The 26845-nt window shown below is 37.9% G+C and overlaps 1 protein-coding gene across 1 annotated transcript; it reads left to right on the forward strand.

Moving 5' to 3' along the window:
* Positions 1-473: 473 nt before the first annotated feature.
* Positions 474-26845, forward strand: LOC139141410 (gamma-aminobutyric acid type B receptor subunit 2-like). Its single transcript, XM_070711033.1, has 11 exons — positions 474-688; positions 5679-5742; positions 9508-9585; positions 10362-10512; positions 11537-11657; positions 13490-13597; positions 14062-14184; positions 16799-16945; positions 19356-19547; positions 20833-21000; positions 26077-26845. Exons 1-11 carry the CDS (start codon positions 503-505, stop codon positions 26221-26223), a joined length of 1485 nt encoding a protein of 494 aa, XP_070567134.1. The 5' UTR covers positions 474-502; the 3' UTR covers positions 26224-26845.

Here is a 26845-nt window from a genome sequence, read left to right on the forward strand (position 1 = left end):
AGCGAAACAGAACGCATATTGTATATTCTTTTAAATTTCAATCAACACTCCCCGTGTGTGGAGGGAGTGTGTTTTAACACAATGAAACGGACGTCAAGGGAACTCAGAGTCTTCATAGAGTGGGTAGACCTTACCAAGAAGCACTTTGCACGCATATATATATATATATATATATATATATATATATATATATATATATATATATATATATATATATATATATATATATATATATATATATATATATATATATATATATTCCGAAGACACAATATCTAGACTTCATTATACAATTTACCTAAAAGATATTTTCAGCATTATGAAACTGACCTTTTTTGTTGTTTCTCTTTTCGTTTTATGAAATCAGCATACGTTCTGAGAACGGGCCTGATAGATCTTGTTTTAAGGCCTGTTAGATATATTTCTTTGATTTGTTATCCTGTTTTATCTTTTTTAGACGACACAGGAGTTCTTAGAGTCCTATACGGAGCTCAGAGAAGAAATGAAAATGCCATCTTCGGACTACGCACCTACTGCGTACGATGCCATCTGGGCACTGGCCTTGGCACTTGATGATACAATTGATGTTTTACCCTCTGGAATAACTATTTCAGATTTCAACTACGATAGCGTCATCGGCAAACACGTATTTGAAGCGATGTCACGAACAAGCTTTCAGGGGATATCGGTAAGCGCGAAACGTTTCGACAATTTTTTGTTTGTTGCGCGTTGAATTGGAACTATATTTAGAGTTCGTGCCGAGTGACGGCCAAGTCAAATTTTGAAATCACTTGAGATGAACAGATTTCGTATTTTGTCGCAATTGTGATCAGCAACCGTGAAATTTAAGATTTTGATTTCGATATCGAAATTGTGAATCGCTTTTGACATTAAACCCTATTTTCAGACGTCTCAGGAGCTCTGGGTGGCTTGTGGGAAATCACAAAAAAGGCGATATCTTGCACGATAGATAGGGGATCGTGCCTAATGACTTGTTACATCGTTTAATTGTACTTCAGAAAATCTCCGATGGCAGGGGGAGCCCGTTAATTCTTTGGAGATACGGTGTTTTCAATCGGGTTCGAACTCACAACGTACTGCACTCAGTCACCTAACGGAGAAGCCACAGACAAAACCGCTCGGCTAAATCCCCACTCTCAAAAGAGAAGTAACAAACAATTTTTCTGACTGCGACCTCTCTACCCGCTGTAGAGTTCATGAATCACTAACGCTCGTACACTCAGTATCACACATCGCTAACAAACTTTATCGAAGGAATGAATACATCTCTTAAACTGGGCGAAAGACAGCCTCCGGGACAATTCTGTCCACCCTGCAGTGTGATTTTCTTTCCATCGTTTTGGAATGCTGGTTTGGGGGCGAAAGGTACAAGATTCTTCAAATTGTTGATTAGCGAGCACGGGAAGTTTGTTCTAACTTCTCAGATTTTCTTCGTTTACATGCCCATTATGGCTGTAGCCAAAACTACAGCTCCCTTGATATATCTTTGGAGAGAGAGAGAGAGAGAGAGAGAGAGAGAGAGAGAGAGAGAGAGAGAGAGAGAGAGAGAGAGAGAGAGAGAGAGAGAGAGAGAGAGACAGACAGACAGACAGACAGACAGACAGACAGACAGACAGAGAGACAGACAGACAGACAGAGGGTCGTGGTATTGTCGAGGAAGTAAAAATAACAATCAATTGACGAAGTAACTAAACTGAAGTAAATATGATGCGCATGAAAAAAAGAAATGAGGGTACCAAAAACTTTGTCTGTGACTGATGCCCATAATTGATTGTAATATTAGTAGTATGAATGCGGTTATGTTCTTTCACAAAGTTGGACAGAATTAGGTATGTCCTGTACATGCTCTTGATATGTCAAAATTCAACTCATCTGTAAGGAACTGGTCCGAGCAAGTCTGAGAAATGGCTCTTGACATAAAAAAATCATTACGCCATATGAACCAAAAACGCCCCAGTGTTCATCACAGAGGAGACTTACTGTAATTTGCTATTGATACTGCTACATGCCTTTCTTGACTGTTAAATCTTCGTACGATCAATATCTGCAACAAGTGCCATCAGCTTTAGTGCAGTCATTCAGGATATTGATCGCTAATTACAAACATTCTTTCCCTGCGTAGAGGTTAAACCTTAGAACAGAATTTGTCCATACCATGGTGGTGAAAACATTAAGAAAATCTAGCCTGCCACCCTAATTACAAGAGGTCATTTAAATATGTCAATTATTAATGATTGATATGATACTGATAGACATGTTTGTAAACTGTTAAAACAATGTAACATCAACATCTGCACTGCATTTCATCCAATTTCACGCAGGAAATATCGCCCCAATTATAAAAATTCATTACATATGCATATACACTACTGATACTGCTAAATGTCTTTGCATAATATTACAACACCATGAGATCAACAGCTTTACCAATTTTCATTAAATTTGCTGCAGTATTTCTAGACATGTCACAAGAATTAAGAATGTTTATTAAATATGCAAATTAGCAATTTAAAGACACGATACTGCTGAATGTCGTTGCACGCTTTTATAGCACTGAGAAATCTACATCCATGTTTCATCAAATTTGATGCCGTATTTCTGGATATAGCACACTAACTAATTAGGAAAGTTCATTTCATATGCAGATTAGCAAACAATTGACATGATACTGCTAAAAGTATATTTAAACCATTTATAAGTGTAAGCTTAATAACTTTACCAAGTTTCATAAAGTTGTTGCAGTGTTTCTAGACATTTAACTAATTACGAAAATTCATCAAATATGCAAACTAGTAGTTAATTGACATGATGTTGCTAAATGTCTTTGGACACTATTACAGCACTGAGAGATCAACATCTGTAATAAGTTGCTCAAAGTTGCCCAAGTTTCATTAAAGTTGCTCAAGTACTTCTAAACATATCACCGTAATAACGAAATTTCACCAAATATGCAAATTAGCAAGTAATTGATATAATCCTGCTAAACGCCTTTGCACATAAGTTTGGCTTTGGTACACCGACATCTGTAGTAAATTCCATCAATTTTGGCCTCAAAAATATCGCCTTTATTACGAAAGTTTATTTAATATGTAAATTAGCAATTAATTGACACTTTCATACTTTCATATGCCTTTGTGCGCCATTAGAGTTCTTTGTGACCAACATCTGTACAAAGGTTCATCAAATTTGGCATAGTCTCTCTGGAAACAGAACTATTTTTTTTCAAAAATCACTTATTATGCAAATAAACACTAATTATGCTTGCCTCACCTAAAATACGTGCATATTTATGCCATAATGCATTATCCTTGTACCAAAGTCGAAGAGAATTGGCTCAGCCATATCTGAGATCTCGCGTGGACGCACGGACACACGGACAGAGTCCAATCTTAAGTCCCCATAAGTCCCCTGGACTTCGTCCGCGGGGACTTAAAAACATAATTTAAAGTTGGATAGAAAAGTAGAGACTACTTTGAACGTCGAAAAGTGTAAAAATAAGTTTGTTTAGCTATATTCATGTGAAGAGTTTGCACAATGTGTGCGTTGAAGACAGGTTCGTATTCTCCATACATACTGAACAACACAGTTTTCCTGAAACCAATTTCGCATTGAAGATCTTCGTTCAGAATGCTGGGAAGGGGTTGACACCAAATTAAGAAAATTCGAATTCCGTTTCTAGTGCGTCAGTGTTAATGATTGAAATCCCCTTATTTGTCTAATTTTGGGATGTGAGAACAACCTGAAAAGCAGCATACTGGCCACCCCTCGCCAAATATCAGATGTCACACACCAACATAAACTGCCTATGGTCGTGTACTCCCTCACTGTTATATCTATTTGAGTGAAAGCCATGAAAATACAAGTAATGAGCTAACGCCCTCTTCATAGCTGGACCCACATGCAGCTCAGCTACCCTCAGAAATAAGAGCGGTATTCTAGGCCACGACATGGCGCTTCATGGGGCAAAATTACATCCTTGTATGCCAGTAGTCTAACGGCTCTAAGAAGAGCACGAGAGCAGCCAGACGACAGTTTAAATCCTACGGTCAGCTACCTATAAATTTCGGAGCTTTCATTTGCATAGGCAGAGGAGCTGAGAACCGAAAAATCGTTTTCCTTTGAGTCCAACATGCAATTATGTAGCAAGTATAATACCTTATAGCCTACTTCTTCGATAATATATATGGTAAACTTCGTTTCCAGATGTCGTTTATGATTACTGTATTTCAAAAATGTTTCTCAAGTTAGACATCGAAATCACAAAAACGATATTAGGATATCATACTGAATTATAACTTGCAAGTCCACAGTGACGGAAGCGCTATCACATTTGCGTTGAAATTGATTTTGTTTATTTAATTTTTTTTAAATTTCACTTGGCTGTCATTAGGGATAGCAAATTGGATCTTTTGGAGGGTTGATCAAAATTAGGAATGGACATAAGACATTTGGAAAAGTAATCCAAACTAGGAAAAGATATGCAGAGCAAAACTTATAAAAATGTTTGCAGGTCATGCTGATAAAAATAAATATACTACTGCTTTGTCAAAAAAGGTCAATTTTGTGATGTCACCTCCCCTCCCCCCCCCCATTATTACTGGTACCGGTAATGTAACCGATTATCCAGTATTGTGGTCCTAGATATTTTCTACATCTTTAAATTCTCTGGTATTGCCAAAACTATAAAATAGTGGCCATAAGGTAGCCTCTAGCGGCGGCCCATAACGGACTCAAGCAAATTTTGCACCACATAAGGCCAAGAAAAATAAAAAGTTTGTTTCTCATCCTAGACATATTGTAAAAATAATGCGCTGACGCGGGTTTTTTCTTCTATTTTTTTTATTCTTCAACCAACAAGACCGTGCAAAAACATGAAAACAACTTAGGAATACACACAGAGATAAATGCACAGCATTGTTGCTTTAGTATTTTTGTATAGCAACAGTTCTGCGTTTTGTCTTTAAGTGCAGCAATGCACAGTTATGACAGCTTAATATAACAGTGACATATGTGTACAGTTTTGAATGTCAGTGTCAGTGAATGTTAGTGTCAGTTATTTTGTTTACAGTTCTGTTTTATACAGTACTGTGTTATGCACTATCGTCGCGTATTTTTGCGTTTATTTGTTTTTTCATTTTATTTCCTCATGAGCAGAAATAAAGGATGAGAACAAACATTTTATTTTTCTTGGCCTAACGTACTCTGCTTCGCCTCGTACATTATATTGTGCAAAGTTTGCTTTCGTCCATTTTGAGCCGCGAGGGGGTTCATGATTGCGTAAATACTATTAACTTGCGAGTCAGCAGATAACAACGATTGTTACATTTTGGAAATAGCGCATATGTCGTTGATAAAATCCTGTAAAAATAATTTGCAACAATATTGAACGCAAAACAAACTGCATGTCATTATTCTGACCACCCTCTGCTGAGATCTAACAGAACATCCCTCAGTTTTGGCGCGCCTTTAGTTCAACATCCAGCTAGACCCTTACCGTCCTGCTATCGTGCGAGATTTTTCATATCATTGGCTATGGTTCAGGAGGGCGCATCAACGAATGCAGCTAAATTCACAGAGATGCGAGAACTCTTGCATTTTTCAGTGTTTTATGTCTTTTAACGATTCTGTGTGTTCGTGTTCGTTTTGTTCCGATCCAGGGGAAAGTGGAATTCGACGGGGCTGATCGTGAAGGTCAACCACTCGTGGTCTATCAAATCCAGGGTAAGTGTATGTTATAGTAAGGCCAGGAATGCATCTTTGTTTCTTACACTATAAAGTCGCAGGCTTGGACCAAAAAGGAAATGTTTGTGTTTTTTATCCGAGCGCACGTCGACCTTGACTAACCGTGTCAGCCATTTTGGACGCTCCCTTGAAGGGCCAGTAGCTGTCACTTTCACCATTTTTGTTTTTATGCCAATTGCAACTTTTTGTTATATTCACTAAAACATCCAACATTTAGTAATTGTCAAACATAGCATCTACATAAGTAAAATACACACTACTATTGTTTACATTTGAAATCTAGTCCGGACCAGATATCAGTGTCAACATCGACAATACACTCTACTCATTGGGGAGAAGAAAAATGAACTGTAGTTGACATTAAAAAGCAAATATTGTGAAAAACAAAAGATACAGCTATTGACCCTATAAAACGTAGTAGCACTGAATGAGCAATGTGTAGGACACTGTCAGGACAGCAGGAAGCGTTGTTCTCACCATCTGACCAATGCGATGCCGAGGTACATTGTTTCATCCAATCAGCAGTCACTTTCAATTAATGCCCCGATGACAGGCTCCGTTCTGTCATTCTGGTGGGAGCTCTGTGTTTGGTGGCCATACTGTTTCCCGCCCTCCCACTGCTCTGCACACAGTTCACTTTTTTGCTGTTTATGATTTACTCTATGTGGTCTTTAAAGATACCCGCTCTATGCTTTCTCTCCGATACGTTTGTGTTCAGCAGTTTTTGGACATTTTGTAGTTAAGGGGCGTTTACTCTGGCAATAAAATTGGCAGTAGTCCATGTTTAGCGTAGTAAATAAAGTTACTCTCATTTTTTTATCCAACATGCGTGTTTTTGAAGGTTTTGTATCTGTTATGTGCATACTTGAAGTCAGTGGGGCTGAAGTACACATAAACGTAACGGCTTTACGAGGGTCACATATTCGCACTGTACGTTTCTTAAAAGTGAACTTATCGTCAGAATATTGCTGATCAACCCTATCGCTACGGATAAGCAGTGTCGACCATACTTTTTAAATTTATCTTTCAGTTGTTAGATTCTGTGAGCTAAGAGAACGAAAATAGAATATAAAAATCCGCACCGCCGCACCATTTCGAACCCGGGTTTCGAACACGATGCGGCGACGCGGTATTTTAATTCGCTCTTTCTTTTTTATGGATCGCACGCGATTCAACCAGCGACAGGCAAACACAGAGCGTCGAACAGCAATTTTGATACTTAATTTGCTAGACGACGACGACGATGTAAGTTCACCGTTCAGATGTGTACGTTGTGTAAGTGTCCTCATACAGCCATCTTAGCTCTTTTGCCAGAGGTTGCTCACCGCAATTTTTTACTTGATATTTAATTTATTCATCGAATGTGATAAGGCCCGAGTTCGTGAATTAAGTTTCCCTCCTTTTTTAGAAAAATAGGAAGCAAGTCTTGCAGTAATATCAGCTGTCAATGATATTCTGTCGCAAAACAGAGTCGTGACTTTACATTGCAATAAAATGCTTCTTACAGCAGTCATATTACAACCACTGAACCATATGGTGAAGTAAAATTGTATCATCTGGGAGCACACAATGAAAGGCATGAACAGGCTATATGAGACAATGTCAAATGACAGCATATTTAAATTGTGTTAAACTCCATGGGTGTGGCTTAACCACTTAATCGCCTACCTTTCTGAATTTTGAGGTGGAGCGCAAAACAAAGAATTTAAGTAATGTGGCCTATTATTATTATTATTATTATTATTATTATTATTATTATTACACTTTATTTAAAGAGGGTAATCTGATTACAGTAAAGTAATTGTAATTTCCATCAGAGCCCTCATGAAAAGAAGGCAAAATACACAAACAAATCATCGAATAAACAAAAACGTATGGAATAGACGAATAGAAGATGTCGAAGACAAAGGAAAAATAGGCTAGTCTAAGTCAGAGCCTTCATTACAATATTTCATGAAAAGATAACAATGCAGTTTTGATTTAAACGTCGACAAGGCTTCACAGTCACGGATAGTTGGGGGAATGGAATTCCAGATTTTAGTAGCTCGGTATACAAATGATCTTTGACCCATGCCTGTCCTAAACATTGGTGGGTAAAGGTTACCATTACTAGAACTACGAGTATTTAAACGATCCATTTCTGAGAGAGGTTGGAATAGATCACTAATATAGCTTGGTGCGAGACCATTTAAAGCTTTGAAAGTCATAACAGCTGTAAAGTATTCAATACGTAAATCTATGGGCAACCAGTGCAAACTAACAAAAACTGTTCGAGAAGGAAAAGTCGTGTCAACTCCGAGAATTACCTTACCAGCCCTTTTCTGGAGTTTGTACAATCTTTGGAGATTGGTCTTAGACGTACTAGCCCAAACAATACAGCAATAGTCAATTACAGACAAGAACAAAGCGTTATAAACTAGCAAAAGAACCCTCCTTTGAGAAAAGGGGCGTAGTCGTCTTATAACACCAATTCTTGCAGACAAAGTCTTGCACAAATTATCTATGTGGTCATCCCAGCATAAAATGTTGTCTAATTGAACACCAGGTAGTTTGTGAACAGCAACACTGTCAATGAGAGTATCATTGATCTGAATGTGAAATGAAATATTAGAGTCGGCTAATTGATAAATTTTGGGGCGAGACGCAACAATCATATATTTGTTTTAGTGGTGTTAATTGCCATGCTACTGTTATGAACCCAGTTTGAGATTGGCACGAGATCTCCATTCAGTCTCCCCTCGACTTGTTCAATGTCAATTCCAGAAACACAAAAGTTTGGTCATCGGCAAACATATCTAAGCTTCCCATGTTGAGGCAAAGGGGAAGATCATTAATGAAGATCAAAAACAGAAGTGGACCCAAAATGGACCCCGGAGGTACACCACACGTAATCGACGCATAATGAGGACGTGAAAGAACCCTTTTTCCTCTAATGCCTCCTGTGTATTTTGCTAGCTCATTTTACAACATGTTTTGTATTGTCGTAGAATCGCCTATTTTCATCTGAAGTAATTTACTTCAGCTTCTGCTCCTAATGATAGCCCTGTCCGACGCTTGTCATCCTAGGTGCTGTAAAGTGCAAGCCTGCGGCTTCCCATGCCATAATATTCTCACTGATCACATCAGAAAGCAACGTAATTCAGCATGGAAGAAATGTTGGCGATGTTTAATTCAAAACTTTATTGTGTGACGTGACCGATCAGAGAGGAGGGTGAAAGCGTGATTTAGAGCTAAAAGCACAATGGACGGATAGCACTATATATTTGTATACACGTTTTTATACTAGAACATATTGAATGATGATCTTGAACAACATCAATAGTATGCGTCTCGAAAGAGAAAAACAAACTTTGCTCAAACTTTCCACAAGGAATCTCTCGATCATTCTCTTTCAAAATCAAGAATAAAAATCGGCGGTCACTGTGCACATTTTATTATTAGAGAAACAAATTACCAAACCAAAGATTTTCCGATATATGAAATTCAAAATGGCCGCTATTTCTGTGTTCACTCTGCGGGAAAAAGGAAAATTTTCGATTTTCGAAAAACTAAGACTGTAGAAAATTTTCTTACTCCAAATGCCTTAAAATGAGCCCCCCACAAGTGGTAGATCAGCAAAGAATTGAAAAACTTGAGAGTCCGAAATATCTGTCCCCGAGGTGCGTTCTTCCTTAATCATTATATGTCCACAGTGGTTTAACACAGCTAAAACAAAACTAACGTGAACGTCTTCTTATTCAATAGACGGTGAGTACGTGCTCTGCGGTGTGTACGATCGCGCGATCAAGGCTTTCAACTGGGTGTCTGATATCATCTGGGAAAGTAAGACATGTTCTTCCGTAGTTTTCCTCGTGTATGAAGGTCATTTTATATCATCTTTCGCAAAAGAATACTTAAAGGTAAACAGTCACCTGTAATCTGAATATGCCCATATATGGTCAAAGAGGCGTTCCTTGGTATTCAAAATGCCCATGTTAGGGCGCTGTTTTTAAAAACCGGCCACCCGCTTAAAATCTGTGATTGGTTAGATTTTCTCTTTCCATGGTAACTCTGGCAAAATTGGGACAGGTGACAGTATACCTTTAAGCTTATTTACAGACAATATGGACGACCAATTGCAAGTAATTTAAATATCAACAAAGTCGGACATATTATCATATGGCGGCTGAATATGTTATATTGAGTAGAAAACATGCCGGTGACAAAGTGAAAATTAGTTTAAGGTAGTATGCACCTCGAGAGTGAAAAACTTCAACTTTTAATAGCTCAAACTTTCCTAGGGGAAACTTTCAACCATTTTTTTTTCAAATTTTAGGATAAAAATCAGGGTATTCGTTGAAACTAGGGAAACAAATGACCTGACATTTATCGACAATTGGAATTCAAAATAGCCGCCATCCCCGTGTTCACTCTATGGGGAAAATTCCATTTTTGGTTTCCACAAAGCTAAGCCGGTGGAACTTTTACTTAATCCAAGAGCTTCAAAATGAGCCCTACCAAGTAGTAGATAAGAAAGGAATTGGAAAAATTTGAGAGTCCGATTATATGTCAGCGTAGGAGTATGCTAAGTTTAATGTGATTAACTCCGTTTCGCAAAGATGGACAGGTTCCCGAAGATGACCTACGCACCATCATCAAGGTGTACTCAACTTCGCCTGCACTCTTCCATTGCACATGTGTCTTTTCATCCCTGGGAAGTCTATTGGCCGTCTCTTTTCTGGTGTTCAACATAGTGAACCGCAACAAGAGGTAAAGTCCATATCCTTTCAGTTTCAGATATCATTAAAAATATTTTGTGTACCTGTTACATCCGAGTTAGCCCTGGCTACTGCCTCGTCTTGATCATCAACCCTTTTTGCTGTGTACAATCAACTCCTGAACTTTGACGTGGTATCTTGTTGGAAACATTGTAATGGCTTACAAATATCACAATGCTTCCGTCTCGTACAAGAACGGAAGACAAAAACAGACCGGTGTCAGAGAGCCAGAGTCTATACTTCGGCTGGCTCAAGCAAGTAGCCATTTTATACGCAAAATGTCATGTCTTACGCATGGCGGAAACCAGCTGTAGGAAGCCGCGGTTTGATGAAATCAGACCCAGCCGAATCAGTCGGCGGAAATCAAAAATCTCAGATTTCACCCAGTTTTCTGTGATTTTATAATGAAACAGCTGTGTTTCAATGACTGATGATCATTTACAATTTCTGCTTTTGAGCACTGTAATGCTGACTGTCAAAGTGTGATGGAAATGAGGCGCGCTCAATTAGCATGTGCTGTAATCATGTTCAGAAAAAAATGGAAAAAATAAAAGGATTTTTACTTAAAGCTGCTACCTCGACGTGGATAAAATTGTATCGTTTGAAAACCTTTAGTGAACGAACAGTAATAGCAATATCCAGTTGCGCGAACGAGGAACAGACAGATTACATATACTTTAGTTTTGTTTTCGACAGTGGAAAAGTTAGGCGTTTATGAACGTATCGTCTTCCTTGAAAGGAGATGTGGCACTTTAACCCTGTTGCACTCGCTCATCAAATCCTTATGGTTTTGCGAGAGAAAATCCTCAAAAATTCTCACGTTTTGTTCTCTTTAAAAACCAAGTCCCCGATGAAACAACAGGATTCAGTAATTTTCCACAAGATGATAAAATTACGGTCTGAGGATTACCTTGGTGATGATGATGATAGCTGTAATTTCTTCAGAACACGACATTTGTGAAAAGAATGACTGACATAATTGAAAGCTTGCTTCCCATTCCCATTTCCTTTTTCAGACACATCAAGCTGTCGTCTCCAAAACTCAACAATGTCATTCTAGCTGGCGGCATCGTCGTCTACCTGACAACCGTTCTTTTTGGGGTTAATGTGACAAAAGAAAACGAGGGAGTGTGTCAGGTAAGAAAGACAGCTATCAGATCAAACCATTATATTCATTCCTACAAACACCGCTCTTACGTTAAAGAAGAAAAAACATTGTTCCTCGGATAGTCTTTGTGATGCAACAGAGTCGACAAAGAATTATGTTTGTGCGTAGACTAACCAGAATTTTTCTCACAATTCTATGGCATTGAATGCGTAATAGTCCGTACATTATGGGGTGGATAAAAGTTGTACTGTAATTTCGAACACTTCGTAGTGGAACAGCGTGAATACATCGTGAATACACTCCCTGATTCTGCACGTATGCGGTAGTTTATGCGGCAGATAATTTAGCAATGTCGATTATTATCAAAACCAGATAAAAGTAGATCCGGCAATTGCGAGGAACAGTTTTATATTTATTTCTCTCTGGTCTTATTTTTCCTTCGCAATATACCTTTTGCGTTTGTCGATAGGTGAATTACTGTTTAATATAGTCGAGATATTTCGTCATCTTCATAACCGCACTGACTTGTGGTGCACGTGATTTTCACTGGGTCACTGCTCACTCAAATTCGACTCACAATTTTATTAGTTAGTCCTTTTTTCACAGCTTTGTTTCCTCATTATTTTATAATACATGGTAATTCTAAAACAGTGAAAAGTATAACTGATAATTTTACCTTCATTTTAACAAAAAACTCGATAGAATTCCGTGATTGTCCGAGCGCAGACAGCAAAAAGTCTATGCTCAGACAATCCCAGTGTATATGTGTATAAGCTTAGTATACAATAAATGCAACAGTGGGAAATATTCACGTTATGTCACGCAAGCGTGATTCTTTTGAAAAACGACTTTTATTGCGAGAACTTGATTTCCGCATCCATCAATGACTCTCATGTTGGTAGAGTTTTGAATGTTGCATGAACTAAAAAACATGCCGAAATCAATGGTCGAAATCAATGACCGAATCTTTGATTTCCTACATGTATGCTTCGTCGCTCAAACTTTAAAAAAATACGTGCTCTTTGTCTGCGCCGCAATTCTGCTCTGATGATATCGTGACGTGGGTGTTTGTTTAACAGTGGAGTGACCTCTGAGTCAATTCATGGTACCTCTCCAGCTGGATATCGCTTTTTGCAGTCACATTTTGTAAGAATCCAGCTCGCTACCGGATATAATCGTTAAAAGCTATATGTACCCATTGTGGCAAATGACATTTAGGGGACTACCGTCACCAGCTCTTCACTATATTCAACGCAATAAAGCACATCTTTTTTTGCATTTTACTCAAAACATTCAATCTTCGGGGAGATACTTTTAATTCCCGTTATTAAACCCTATTTTCTTTGAAAGCGTCACAATTCCAATCTTTGCTGATGGCTTTGGTCGATTAAATTCGGGCACTTAGCTTGCATGAGTTGGCATTCTAAACAAAGCGAAAAAATGAATAAAGATACGGCTAATGGGGCTTTAGTGTTCAAATTGTGGTAATGTTATAATTATATTAGTGTCTCAGGTTGGAAGAAGTACGTCTTACATGTTCCTAATTGGCAACTTTCTTATCAACCCGCTTTTGTTAACAATGTATACGGCTTGTTTTCCTTGTGTATTCTCTGAAAGTATAACCCATGTAATTGACCGCCAGGCTATAACTATCAGTTGACGATCTGTTACAAACAATGTAAATTTCACCTCATTTAGTGGTATTATATTTAGAGATCATTGCTATAGTAGCAAACAGCCCTTCCCTACTTGTTTTCCTAACTGGAGTGCCGATGAATCAATGGTTGCAAGATGTTCCCAAAAAATATTCATATATGATTACTTTCTCATCCATACCTCTATACACGTTATTGTCACTTAGGCTCGTGCGTGGACCCTGGCTGTCGGTTTCACTTTGACGTTTGGCGCCATGTTCAGCAAAACGTGGCGAGTGCACATCATATTCACCAATAAGACGGCCCAGTCAAAGGTCAGTAGGTCAAGGCGAATGGTCAAATACGTCACTCAACTTACGGATGACACACAAATCTGTCTCCGCAAATAATTGCGCCCATCTGAAAAATCGTAAACAACCGATGTAAATGTTTTTCGACGATTTTTGAAGAAGTGTGGCTTTAAATGCTTCTTAACTCCTATTGTTGTTGCAATATTTCTAAAACTTAACGCAGCGTGACCGGACCAAATGTGTTTGATGAATAAATGCATCATGGTAGAGGAAATAATGTTATTCTCTTATGAAATCATGAAATCGTTTATAATGACACCTTACCGAGAATGTAAAGCTTGTACACATAGGTAACTATCAAATGTTAATATATTCTCGCACATCTAATGTCTTATTGATTTAGCTTGGTTACTCTACATAAACGTGATTGTAGTGTTTTCATTGCTAATCAATTATGTGACTGCTTCTGTCGTTTAATTTTTTTTCAGAGAATACTCGACCGTCACTTGTTCGGTTTTGTTTTCGTCTTTTTGCTTGTGGACATCATTATTCTATCGGTGTGGACTGTGATGGACCAACAAAAACTGGCAATGATACAACTGCCAGTCCGGGTGAGTGTCGTCCCACATATCGTTTGCTCCCATGTTTGAGGTCTTCGGATATGTAATCCTGATTTTGTAAATGCTGCCGTTAATATCGCGAAGAGTGAGTAAAAAGCTTTATATTGTCAAAGAATTGAGCAAAAACTATTCTTTTCTGACAAATTCGCGAGGATAAACAGGTAAGTTTCGTCAATTTTACAAAATCATCACGTGTCGAACGCTGATATACTGATTTTACATACTCTTGACCTTGACCTAAAATTAGGAGGGAAAGTAGAGCTGTTCGTAACTGCCCTCCCATGGGCATATTCGGAAAATACGCCCTCCCACTGAATTTTGATGCCCACTGCCTTCCCGTGTCTATGGTCTGCCCGCTCCCCACTCTCCACAACAGTTCAAGCTCCCCACTGCCCTCTCCCCACCACTGAAACTCCCGCCCGTTTTTATTTACTAGATTATATATTTTTTTCCAAAAGGACAATAGATAGTGTTAATTTTGGACTGAAACCTATTTTCTTGGTATCCACTGCCAGAAATTTCCCCCCGCCCACTGTAAAGACTGAAATTTCTTCCCCGCCCTCTGTTAATATTGTATGACTTTTTCTCCCCGCCCACTGACTAGTCTTGAAATTTGCCCGCCCGCTGAAAAACTGCGTACGAACACCTTTTTATACGAACAGCTTCGTTGGCGGCACGCGTATACAGTTATAATCAATATCAAGGAATTATATTTCTCACGAGTCAGTCAATTAGGTTTTAGGCAAATCAAGACATTTATTATCTCCAAGACTGTTGATCATCATGCTGACTGCTTTTACCATACTGGTAACTCTTCACATGAAGAATACATTCAGTTTTCATTCTGTGTTAGCCGGGAATTATGGTAGAATACAGAGCTATACAAAATGTCACTGTGTATGTCAGTTTAACCTTAGCAAAGTATAATATCGTGCATTTCCTAAGTTGTGCCGCCAAGAGTTAGCTCACTGCAGGGTCTTTGAAGTGAAGGTAATATGCTCCTCCAAAGTGATATACTAAAACTTTTGCTCAAATTATCTTTAAAATTAAACCTTCAACCACTCTCTCTCTCTCTCAAAATCAAGAATACATTTATTTATTTATTTATTTATTTATTTATTTATTTATTAGCCAACCAAAACAGAACTCTATGGGAGACCCCAATATAGTAAAAAAGACATCAAACACACTACGGAACACAGCAGACTGGACGTAAAAAAATCAGCATAAAATATCTCGAAAAAATGTTTTAAAGACGTTTCAATGAATAGGAAAATCATAACAAGCAGTAACTGTTTTGGATTGTTGAAACGAGTCTATGTCTGTTACAGAAATGCAAACATAATTGACGACAACCATATTTTTAGGTATTTTTGAAAATTTCAGTATCTAGGTAATATATTTCATTTGGCATTCTAGTAGTCCAGCCGATCAAGGTAGAACGCGCCTCGGGGACAGATATTCGGACTCTCAAACTTTTACAATTCTTCTCTGGTCTACCACTTGTGGGGGTTCATTTTAAAGCTCTTGGTGTGAGAAAACTTTTCACCGTCTTAGTTTTTTTGAAAATCGAAACTTATCTTACCCCATAGAATGAAAACAGGGATGGCGGCCATTTTGAATTTCAAATGTCTGTAAAATAATGTCGGGTAATTGGTTTTTCTTACAAAAAATTGCATAGCGACCCCAAATTTTCATTCTTGATTTGGTAGGAGTATGGCTGAAATTTTCATTCAGGAAAGTTTGAGTAAAAGTTTAAGTCATTCACTTTCTAGGCGCATACTACCTTTTTAAGGTTCAGATCGGTCGCTCTATTCATAGGGGATTGCACAAAAGTCCGTCCCCAGGTGAAGGGGTGGGGTGGGGTGTCTTGGTCTCAGTACAAGGTTCTTCTTGCTATGGTTTATTTTATTTTAATACATTTGACTACGATATGTATTGCTAATAAAGATTTATACTACCAACCTTTCTTTGCAGCTTTGGTGTCTTTGTCTTATGCACTGGTTTTGTAACGATTTCTTTTTCACCCTTGCCATGCTATCTACTTATCCTTTGACATCTTACGCGAAGTTTGGTCACTGTGTTGCGTCTATTATCTGACTAATTTGATTGCCCAATTCGCCAAAGTAAACAAGGGTAACTTACTAATCAGTGGACGTTGTCACCAGATTGTCACCGGATTAACTTTGATAAAGTCAACAACGAACGCACCAGCAATCTTCTGTTATACCTTGCTGCATGCTGGCGCGTTCGTTATCGACTTTGTCAAAGTTAATCCAGAGATAATCTGGTGACAGCGTCCACAGATTAGTAACTTACACCTACTTGCTTTTGCGCATTAGGCAATCAAACCCTTCAGATAATAGATGTAACATGGGGATAAAACGTTTACGCAAGATTGTCAAGGATATTGCTAAGAAAAGACCAAAACTCCAAAGATTGGTAGAATAAAGCTTTATTAGTAATACAACAAAACACCTATACCCACCCTTGGGACGGATATGTAGGCGAACCCCTATGCTCTTTTGAATATGTGGGACGTTCACTTTCCCACAAATCCTGTAAGCAACAGGAGATCAAATGTTCCTTTCTTTCTCTCAAATAGCTGGACATCAATGGCGCTGACTTTGCGTTGAAGGCCATGGTTGGAAAGTGCGTTTCTGAGCACCAGTTAATATGGATCGGGATACTGTACGGCTATAAAGGAATAACCTTGTTCCTGGGAGTCTTCCTGGCATGGGAAACCAGAAAGGTAATCGTTTATAGAGCTAATTCTTGAACTCGTTCGTGGATCAGAGGGTTGGGACTTGGGACTATTGCTCGCGTTCACAATGCAACGAGAGAAGCGGGACAGAAAAAATCCTTGCATCCGCAGGTTTGTATAAAAATATAAAACATACATCGCGATCATAATGCTAGGATAGTAATATAAATGGTAAAAAGACTACAAGAAAATAGCCTTGTACTGAAGCACAGGTTTTTAAACTGACAACGTACATATGCCGAACATAAAGAGATGTCTCACAATAAGTGTGGTAGTTCAAAGTAGGGATTCGAATGTGCATTAGAAGTGAGTGATATTTGTGGTCGACCGGTCATTGGCACAGTTTCTGCATTGTTTGTATGTCTTTGACAAAGTTCAATGCTATAAGGGGTTCCTCTCAAAAGTAAACATAGTTGCTCATCGCTTTATAAATTTTTCGGCAGTTGCCATTGGAAAGGCAAACTTAAAAAAAATATTATTGTTTTTGAAATGCGCAACTTGATCTATTATGATTGCTGATCTGAAACAGTTTTTTGCCAATTTAATGTGTGAATGAATGAATAAATAAATAAATAAATAAATGAATGAATGGATGGATTATTCATTCATTCATTCATTCATTCATTCATTCATTCATTCATTAATACATTAATTTTGCAATTTGAAACACAAAAAAACCACTTCGGATCAACAAGCTATAATTGAATAAGTTGCGTATTTCAAAAAAAATCATAATTTTTTTTTGTTACAAGTTTCTTAGTTATTATTCTTCTGCAGTATGACGGAAGTCACCAAGAATTAAAATCGCCAATTTGTTTTCTGTGTGACCTCAATCTACCTTTTATGCGAACCATAAAGTGTACACGACAGGCTGTGTTTAAAAGCCTAATCCAATGTATAGCTTAGTGCAGACATTGGTGGAATTAGAAAAAAGGCAAATCTACCAATCAACGGTGATGTTACAACTCGCTTTTGGCGACTTCAGTCATACTGCAGACAATCAGTAACAGTAATTAAGAAACTTTTAATCTAATTGTTCAGGTCTGTTAAATGACGCCGTTGGGAGTATAGCTTTGCATGTCACATGTACTTTTCTGCTGAAAAAAAGATAATAATCGAGACACGAGTCAAAAACTCTTTAAAAAACGCAAACTTCCCTCCTGTCGTATTCCGCATCATTTTGATACATGGGCGTCATGTCTTTGTTTCCGTTCAAGAGAATCGTTTTCATAGTATTCCAAAACAAACGACGACACAGAACCAAAATGAATAGACCCTATTTGAGGAACCGATTCTCTTTGACGCCGATAAAATGCTAAACAGGAAGCAGCAGCATTTTGCAGTCAGAGGAATCATTACATGTTTTAATCTCGTCGAACTCTTTCAGCATTTCTGAATGGATCTAGGGGGCACTATCAGTGTTTAATACCATGTAAATAACAAACAAGATTTCATCATCCCATCTTACCGTTCACCACACCATCGTACAAGATCGAGATATTTTACAGTATGAACAGGTTACATGGTCATTCTAGAAGGTTTTACACAATTTTCACATGAGATAATCTTTTTCAAATTCCTAGTCCCTTGGGGCAGACACATCAGAACTGTGATCTCATCGGGTATCTATCTCATTAAACACGGAAATTCAAAGGATGCATCTCGTTAGAAGCATTACTCCAATGTGATAATTACTAGATTTAGTTTCACTATAGGAATATGACATAATTGGAGAGAGGGGCGGGGAAGGGAGGGAGTGATTTACAGAGATTTTTGCGCAAGCGACACACTTTAAAGATAATTTCATAATTTTTGTTTCGCAATGATTTCTTTCTTATATATCAGTTTATGTCAAAATACAAAAAACCAGGCAAGCATAGTGCGTAGTGTTGTTATTGATCAGTGAAGTCCTATCCGGCGGATATTCAGTAGTCAACAAAAAATGATGTATATCACATACATGTCGACATGATTTTTAGATTTGAACAAGAAACTGTCCTTGCTAAAAGAAAGAATTGAGTGAAGTGCTATGAAAGTGAAAATCGAAGGCCATGAATTTATCGGATAAAAGAAAATCACTGAATCGATATTTCCAGAAACGGTTTTCCCTTGAGCAAAAACGTTTACGAAGTCCATTAATGAAGCACGGTGAGAGTGGAGAAAAAAATGTTGTGAAAAATTTGTCAGTGCAAAATGTCATGAAAGTAAAAATAGTCGAACATCGGTTTTCTATTAAATCTCACTGTAAGAGTGAAAGTTTGCCTGTCTGTTATGGCTCCTGCATCTTAGATGAATTTATGTAAACAATTGTGAAACTTCCTCCAGAAGACACATCTCTGTAGGATCAGGGTCTTGACCCTCACAGTATTGAAGTTTACGATTCTGTCTCAAACTATAGGTACAATTCAAACAGTTGAACGATTCCAAGTACATCGGTTCTTCTGTGTACATCGTGTCAATACTCGCCATCTTCGGTATCCCGACCATCATGACCCTGAGGCCCGAACAGTGCGACCTGACGTACGGCATCGAAGCGTTCTGTCTGATATTCAGCACCACAGTCACCTTGTGCCTTGTGTTTGTTCCAAAGGTAAGATACAAATGACAGACAACTCTGTCTTTCATGTCTTTATGTGTATTTTTGTGCCCAGCCGTGGTACCGCAGAATATTCATTTGAAACCTGTTTCAGCCTTAATTCTTTCTTATCGCCTTACTGTGATATTTTACATTTAGCAAACGTTAGATCCTAATTGAGGAAAATATACTACCTACGTTTATAACTATATTGAAACAGAGTCATCGTTTGGGAGGATAACACTCAGATTCTTATTTTTCTTGTCCAGTATAGACTGTATGCATCGAAAGTTAGCATCCAATTCGTTAGTTTGTCTTACCCTGAGTAGTACACAATGACGTCGTGTCACCTTTCAAAATTTGAATAAAAGCCTTCTGCCTCAGGAAATTTTTCATAGTGGTAAATTGGACGTACGTTAACACTATAATTTATGACAGCTTGTCTGTTATTGGCTAATCAGTCTCCTGTGTCATATTTTATACCCCTGCAATCAAATTTTACTATGTCTAGTAACAACAATATACTCTCAGTATCGGGGAAGAATTCGTTTCGGGAACAGATATTCTGAATCTCACGTTTTTACAAAACATCTTGTCCACCGCTTGTGAGTGCTCATTTTGAAGCTCTTTGAATGAATTAAACTTCACAGTCTTACTCGTTTGAAAATTGAAAATTCAATGTTTAACCCATCTGGTTGATGCATGGCGGCCATTTTGAATTTCTAATGTCTGTAAATGTTAGGTCATTTGTTTCTATTATACTAATATTTACACGGTGTCTCCGATCTTTATTATTCACTTTGAAAGAGAATGGTTGATCGTTTCCTTTAGAGAGTTTGGGCAAATGTTTAAGTCTTTCAGCGACGTGGCGCAAACTACCATAAGTGCTGCATGGCGGCATTGTTGACATTAGACATTTCACTTGACTTAAGGTAGAACGAGCCTCGGGGACAGATAATCGGACTCAATTTTTTACAATTCTTTTTCTGATCTACCACTTTGCGGGCTGTTTTTAAACCTCTTGGAGAAAGAAAAATGTCAATCGTCCAAGTTTTTTCGAAAATCCAAAATTTTATTTTTCTCCATTGGGTTATTGTAGCGGCCATTTTGAATTTCAAATATCGCAAACTGCTTTTAGTGCCAAACTTTGCACGGTGACCCCTGATTTTTATTGTTTGCTTGATAAGAGAGTGGTTGAAAGTTTCATTAGGAAAGTTTGAGCAAAAGTTTAAGTCTTTCAATTTCGAGGCACATACCACCTGAATGTCATAAACGTTTTCTCTGCTATTCATTCCAAAAGATTGTCACCACCAAGAGATCTGTCGTAGATTCGTCGCACCCAACAAATGGGGTCCACACGTCCCCTACAACATTAACTGCGCAAGTGCCTTTCAAGCATTCCTGTGGAAGTTGCCAGCAAGCCGAAAATGAATTAAAGGAACTGAGGACACTTTGCAGCAGATCGGAGGTACGTCAAATATATATATATATATATATATATATATATATATATATATATATATATATATATATATATATATATATATATATATATATATATATTTATCACATACATAGACCCAGTTATCCCTATAGTATGACGTCACACTATAGGTATATGACTACGATGAATCCATATTCCACATGTGGTGGATATGGGACCCGGACTACTTTTAAAACGTAAACAAAAATCAGCTGTTCAGTTCAGAACTTATTTTCAAATCCCTGAAATGCAAAAGTGGGAGGGTAATGAAACATAAGGAAATATGGAGTATTAAAATATATGTGTAGAACACAAAATACCGTCGATACTAGAATTTTTATGACTTTGTGTTTCTTCGTCGTTGATTTTGATTGAAACGTTTGATTTGTACACCGCTGACATTTTAACGGTATGTTACCAGCATATTGTGTTGTCTACCTCGTCAAAATTGCCCTTCTCGATGTCCATCAAACAACATAATAAGCATAGCCGATAACCCAAGACACGTACAATCATCCCTACAGCAGTAAGAATGTTTTCTGAAGCAACATGGACGGGTTTCAAGTTCAACATCACGATCAATGCTGCCGCGGCAGTCAACCAGTCGAGCCCCCGGGGCGAGCCGATGAAGCAAAGAGCGTACATTATTTCTGACAGCAATGACGATACTCCGGACTTGAGACTCATCAGAAGAAACGCTATTATATTTTTCAAGAGCGACGAGTTCACAATGTTATCAGTGCATTTAAAGGTGCAAGCTATTGTTTTGTCCATGCATATTGTGCATCACGTTTCCTGTATTGTACCTTGTTGTTGAACTTCCGTCGTCTCGCGTCTGAGCTAAGAAAGACTCGTTGCTTGTATGTTGTCTTACCGATTGAGTCAGAGCCGAACACTGTTCTTCATTATATTTAAACACGCTCATTTTATTCGTAAAATATTAAATATACAATTGGCAATTTCGTAAAACATAATAATTGTTAATTTTGAAAATTTCATACATCTTTGCAAAGAAGAATTATTTGAATGATGTTCGAATATTGACAAAAATAACCCGTTCTCGCCAGCCGCGGCTGAGTGTCGCGACGTCCCGCTTGTACGTCCAATAATTTTATGAATGAATTTTCACTAAAATTGATGTTATAGTAAGTACCAAATAAATACCTTGCATTAAAAATTCATAGTCTTTCCTATTTCCGCTTGATTCGCACAGAAAAAGCCCTACGAGAGACGCTAATTAGGGACTGGTCAGTTTCTTTGGCCTGGGGGGGGGGCGGTGGATTATTTTTTGCCGACGTCAAAAAGTGGCTGACCCCCCCCCTATACCAAATTTTGAAAACAGGGTGACCCCCCCTATTCCAAATTTCGAAAACAGGGTGACCCCCCCCCCGAGCGCGACATAGGTAAAACAAAAGGTGGACATAAATTATATAAATTATATATAGATTATAAATTATATATATATATATATATATATATATATATATATTTTACATATATTTATATTTTAAATAGTCATTCTATGTTTTAATGAAATTGTTGACATGTCAGTTGTAAGATAGGAATTTCAAAGTGTCAATCTTAAAGTTTGAATACAGTACATTTTGAATGAGCTGTATTTTGAATGAGCTGTGAATGTATTTCACACTTTCTATGCTTAAACCAGATGTCCTGAACTGTTGTACAGAAATGGATGTCAATCATTAATATCAAAGAGGAAAAAGCAGTGAATCAAAAACTTTGATGGGTGTTAAGACTTGCCAACCATCCAATTAAATCTCCTGAGGAGCCATAGAGAGCTTTTTTAGCCAAATCTGATGTGTACAGTGTCTGAGAGGACCTTTTCTTGTAACATTGAAACCATAAAAGCACAGCTAATAATGACAAAAACTGCTTTTTTAACTGTTATTTTGTTCATAAAAAGCATCTTCCTACAGAAAACCTGTGAAACAAAGGAAAATAATTGCATCGATGAGAAGGAAAGATGTCTTGTCATTTTTCTATCTCTAAAATAAGTCACTGTAACAAATATATATTGTGAAATATTTGTGCATGTTGCTTTCTCATACTGAATTCTCAAAGAGAGAACAGAAAAGTATCAGGAATTTGTCATCCTTTTCATATGAAATGCAGATTTCATAATGGTACACTTTCACTCAGCAAACATCAAGATATCTCTGATTTATTAAAGTATGGCGCCCGAAGGGCACGCCAAAAAATATGAAACATCCTGATATCTCTGATATATATGCCTTGTATATTAAAGTCATGCACCTGAAGGGCATGCTGAAAAATGTCTGATATATTAAAGTAATTAGCTTGAAGAGCACGCTGAAAAATATTGAACATACAGATATCTCTGATGTATGTATGCTTGATATGTTAAAGTTGGGCGTGCTGAATAATGTGACTGATTATTAAAGTTACGCGCCCGAAGGGCTCGCCGAAAAATACAACTGAATGATGAAATTTGTGGCTGACACTAACATTTTAGGCAATGATGAGCCTGTGTCAAAATTCAAAAACACACTGACCCCCCTATTGGGCATTTCAAAAACATGGTGACCCCCCCCCCTATCACCAAAGTCAAAAACAGGGTGACCCCCATGAATCCACCGCCCCCCCAGGCTGAAGAAACTGACCAGTCCCTTATCCATTATAAAAGGAGCAGCCCCGACATGTTGAGCTGACCGCAGTCAAGTCAGCTGTGACCCAGCCACGACCGCATAACACAAGCGTATGATTCTTGTAAAATACTCCCTCTCGTTTTTTCCCAGTAATTATCATTCCTGGAAGGTTTATTCACGGAAAACTGGGTCTATGCATGTGATAAATATATAATCCCCCCGTATTCCTCACTCGTGTGTCTGCGTCGTCGCGGACTCGTGATTCCCCGTGTAGCGGCCGTATCCCCTTCGCCTACGGCTCGGAGGGATACGGCCGCTACACGGGGAATCACTCGTCCGCGACGCAGCCACACTCGTTCGGAATACGGGGGATTATATATAATTATACATATATATATATATATATATATATATATATATATATATATTATATATATATATATATATATAACTCGTCCTCATGGGAAATTAAAGTGCTCATTATATATATTATATATATATATATATATATATGTGTGTGTGTGTGTGTGTGTGTGTGTGTGTGTGTGTATGTGTGTGTGCGTGCGCGCGTGTGTGTAATATTGTTTCTTCTTTGAATTTTTTTATATAATAATAATTATAATAATAATTTATTTGTAAAGCGACAAACTCCACAGAAAGAAAAAGTGATCACAGCCGCTGAAAGATACAATACAATAAGAAAATGGATAACTTATAAAAATATAATTGATCGAGAAAATTAAAAACAAGCAAAATCATAAAAAAGTATAGTCAATAGAGAAAGCCAACTTAAAAAGGTGTGTCAGGATTTGAGTGCAATAGGGTACTTTTGTAAGTATACAATAACGATATAAATACTAAATTCATAATTATAACATTTTTACGCTCTTGCCATGACTAATGACGCCTTATTCCTCTGTGAGTGGTGGCGTACGTTTAAAAGTATTAAAATTATTACAAGAACGAATATTTACTGGAAGCTCGTTCCATAAAAATGGGGCTGCAGAACAGAACGCCCTATCACCATACCTTTTTGTCTTGGTCATGAATGTATTGAGTTTAAAATCGTTGGCAGAACGAAGTTTGCGCCTAGGTACATAAAAACTTATCAAATCTCTCAGATATTGTGGACCAGCACCATATAAATATTTAAAAGTAATAATTAAAATCTTGTAAATGATACGCTGCTGTACAGGTAGCCAATGTAGTTCCTGCAGAAATGGTGTAATATGATCCGAACGCTTTGACCGAGTTATAACTCTGGCTGCTACATTCTCATTCTGAATACGATTAATCAAATACAGTAGTAAGCCATACAAGAATCGATACGTGAGGAGACAAGCGAATTGATAAGTTGTTCAGTGGCAGATCTGGATAGGTACTTACGAATGAGGGCAATGCGTCGAATATGGAACATGGAAGAGCGACAAATATGACTGACATGAGATTTCATAGTGAGACTGGAATCGAGAATGACGCCAAGGCTCTTTGCTTGACATTGGGTTGAAATCAGCGCATGACCTATTCGGAGACTTCGCTCAAGATTTGAATGAAAGTCAAAACTCTTAGAGAAAAATACAAATTCTGTTTTATCATCATTATCAAGACATAGAAAATTGTGGGGGGGGGGGGTTATCAGGGTTTTTCACAAAATACGGTCACTTATCGACGGGTGGTTTCTGTATCGCAAAGACGACACGCAGACAGGTTCATCATGCTCCACACACGCACAAGGAGCCAAAGTCCGATATAGATTTTGTCCGTACCGTATTTTGTACATAAGCTTATCGTACTACTGTAGATTATCTCACCACTGACTCACTGAATATGAAATTTCGAAATACATTTCGTAAAAATATGACTTTCAAAGAAAGGCTGCATCGCGTTACAGCGTGTGACGAAAGCCTGCAGTACAAGGGTATAGGCTTGCATGAGCTGTCTCCCTCACCTAAACCGCACTCGGGGGTTCTCATCCAGCCGGTCCACATAGTCTTGAGAAATGCCATCTAAAAGGTGCCAATTATGTTTTTTGAGACAAAGTCACGGAAAATATAGCTTCAAAGCTTGCACTAGTTGCTCCGTATTCGTCTTAATCACTTTATTTAGCTTGGAGATTTTTGGATGAGATTTCCTCCCCTGTGCGGGTGCGGCCGGATGAGAGCCCCAAATGCTTGCTGGGTAACCGAGACAAGCGCTATAGGGCAAAGCTTGAATACTCCACCCACTTTAAACCATATACATGTCATCGCGTAGCATACGATTCGAACTCCCTAATTTATATACGTGGTGAATAATTACAAAGAGCTGCCTCTCTGAACCATTTCTCGTACTTTTTTGGATAAAATATCCGTCCCGCTCAGATTAATTTGAAATGTACAAATGGCAGAAAATGAAGGTTTAATTCTATTATATTCTTATTATTTTTTTCTTGCAGCCGGCTGATAGCTACATAGAAGCTGCAGCTAGAACAAATAACAAGTTATTTCTTCGAACGCAGTTCAACATTCGAACTGATCAAACCTTACCTGACTACGGTGGAGTTTATGGAGCAGCATTTGACAGTGTTGACAGTACCGATTGATTTTGTATTTTTGTTATTTGATTTTCTAAAGCTGAGGTCACTATCGAAGTTCAGGGGTCAAAAAATTGTTCGAAACATATTCGGAATGACATTTCCAATACTTAGCTCGGATTTCCTGAAGTCATACACTCTTTGAGTACAGTAACACAGAAATCACAAATGTACAACTTGAGTTGGAATAGACGACAAACAGTGTAATCTACAGTCTTTGACATTTCTTACGGGAGGGTAGAAACCATACTTCTTTGATTTTTGTGATCATATTTAAGAAAGTGTATGTTTAAGGCAGTACACGCGTCGAAATTGACAGACTTAAACTTTTGCTCAAACGTTCCTCAAGGAATTTTTCAATTAATTCAATTTCGAAATAAAGAAAATAATTACATTCACAGTGGAAACTTTGGAGAGAAACAAACTTCGAATCCCAATAATTACTGATTCTTATAATTCAAAGTGGCTGCCATCCCTGTGTCGACTCTATGCCGGAATATTAAATTTTCGATTTTCACAAAAATAAGACAATGAAAATCGTGTTACTCCACTAGCTTTAAACTGAGCCCCTTAAGTGATAGACTCAAAAAGGAATGTAAAATGTTTGAAGGTCTGAATATCTGTCCCCGAG

The sequence above is a fragment of the Ptychodera flava genome, chromosome 10, assembly GCF_041260155.1.
Source record: "Ptychodera flava strain L36383 chromosome 10, AS_Pfla_20210202, whole genome shotgun sequence".
Lineage (NCBI taxonomy): Eukaryota > Metazoa > Hemichordata > Enteropneusta > Ptychoderidae > Ptychodera > Ptychodera flava.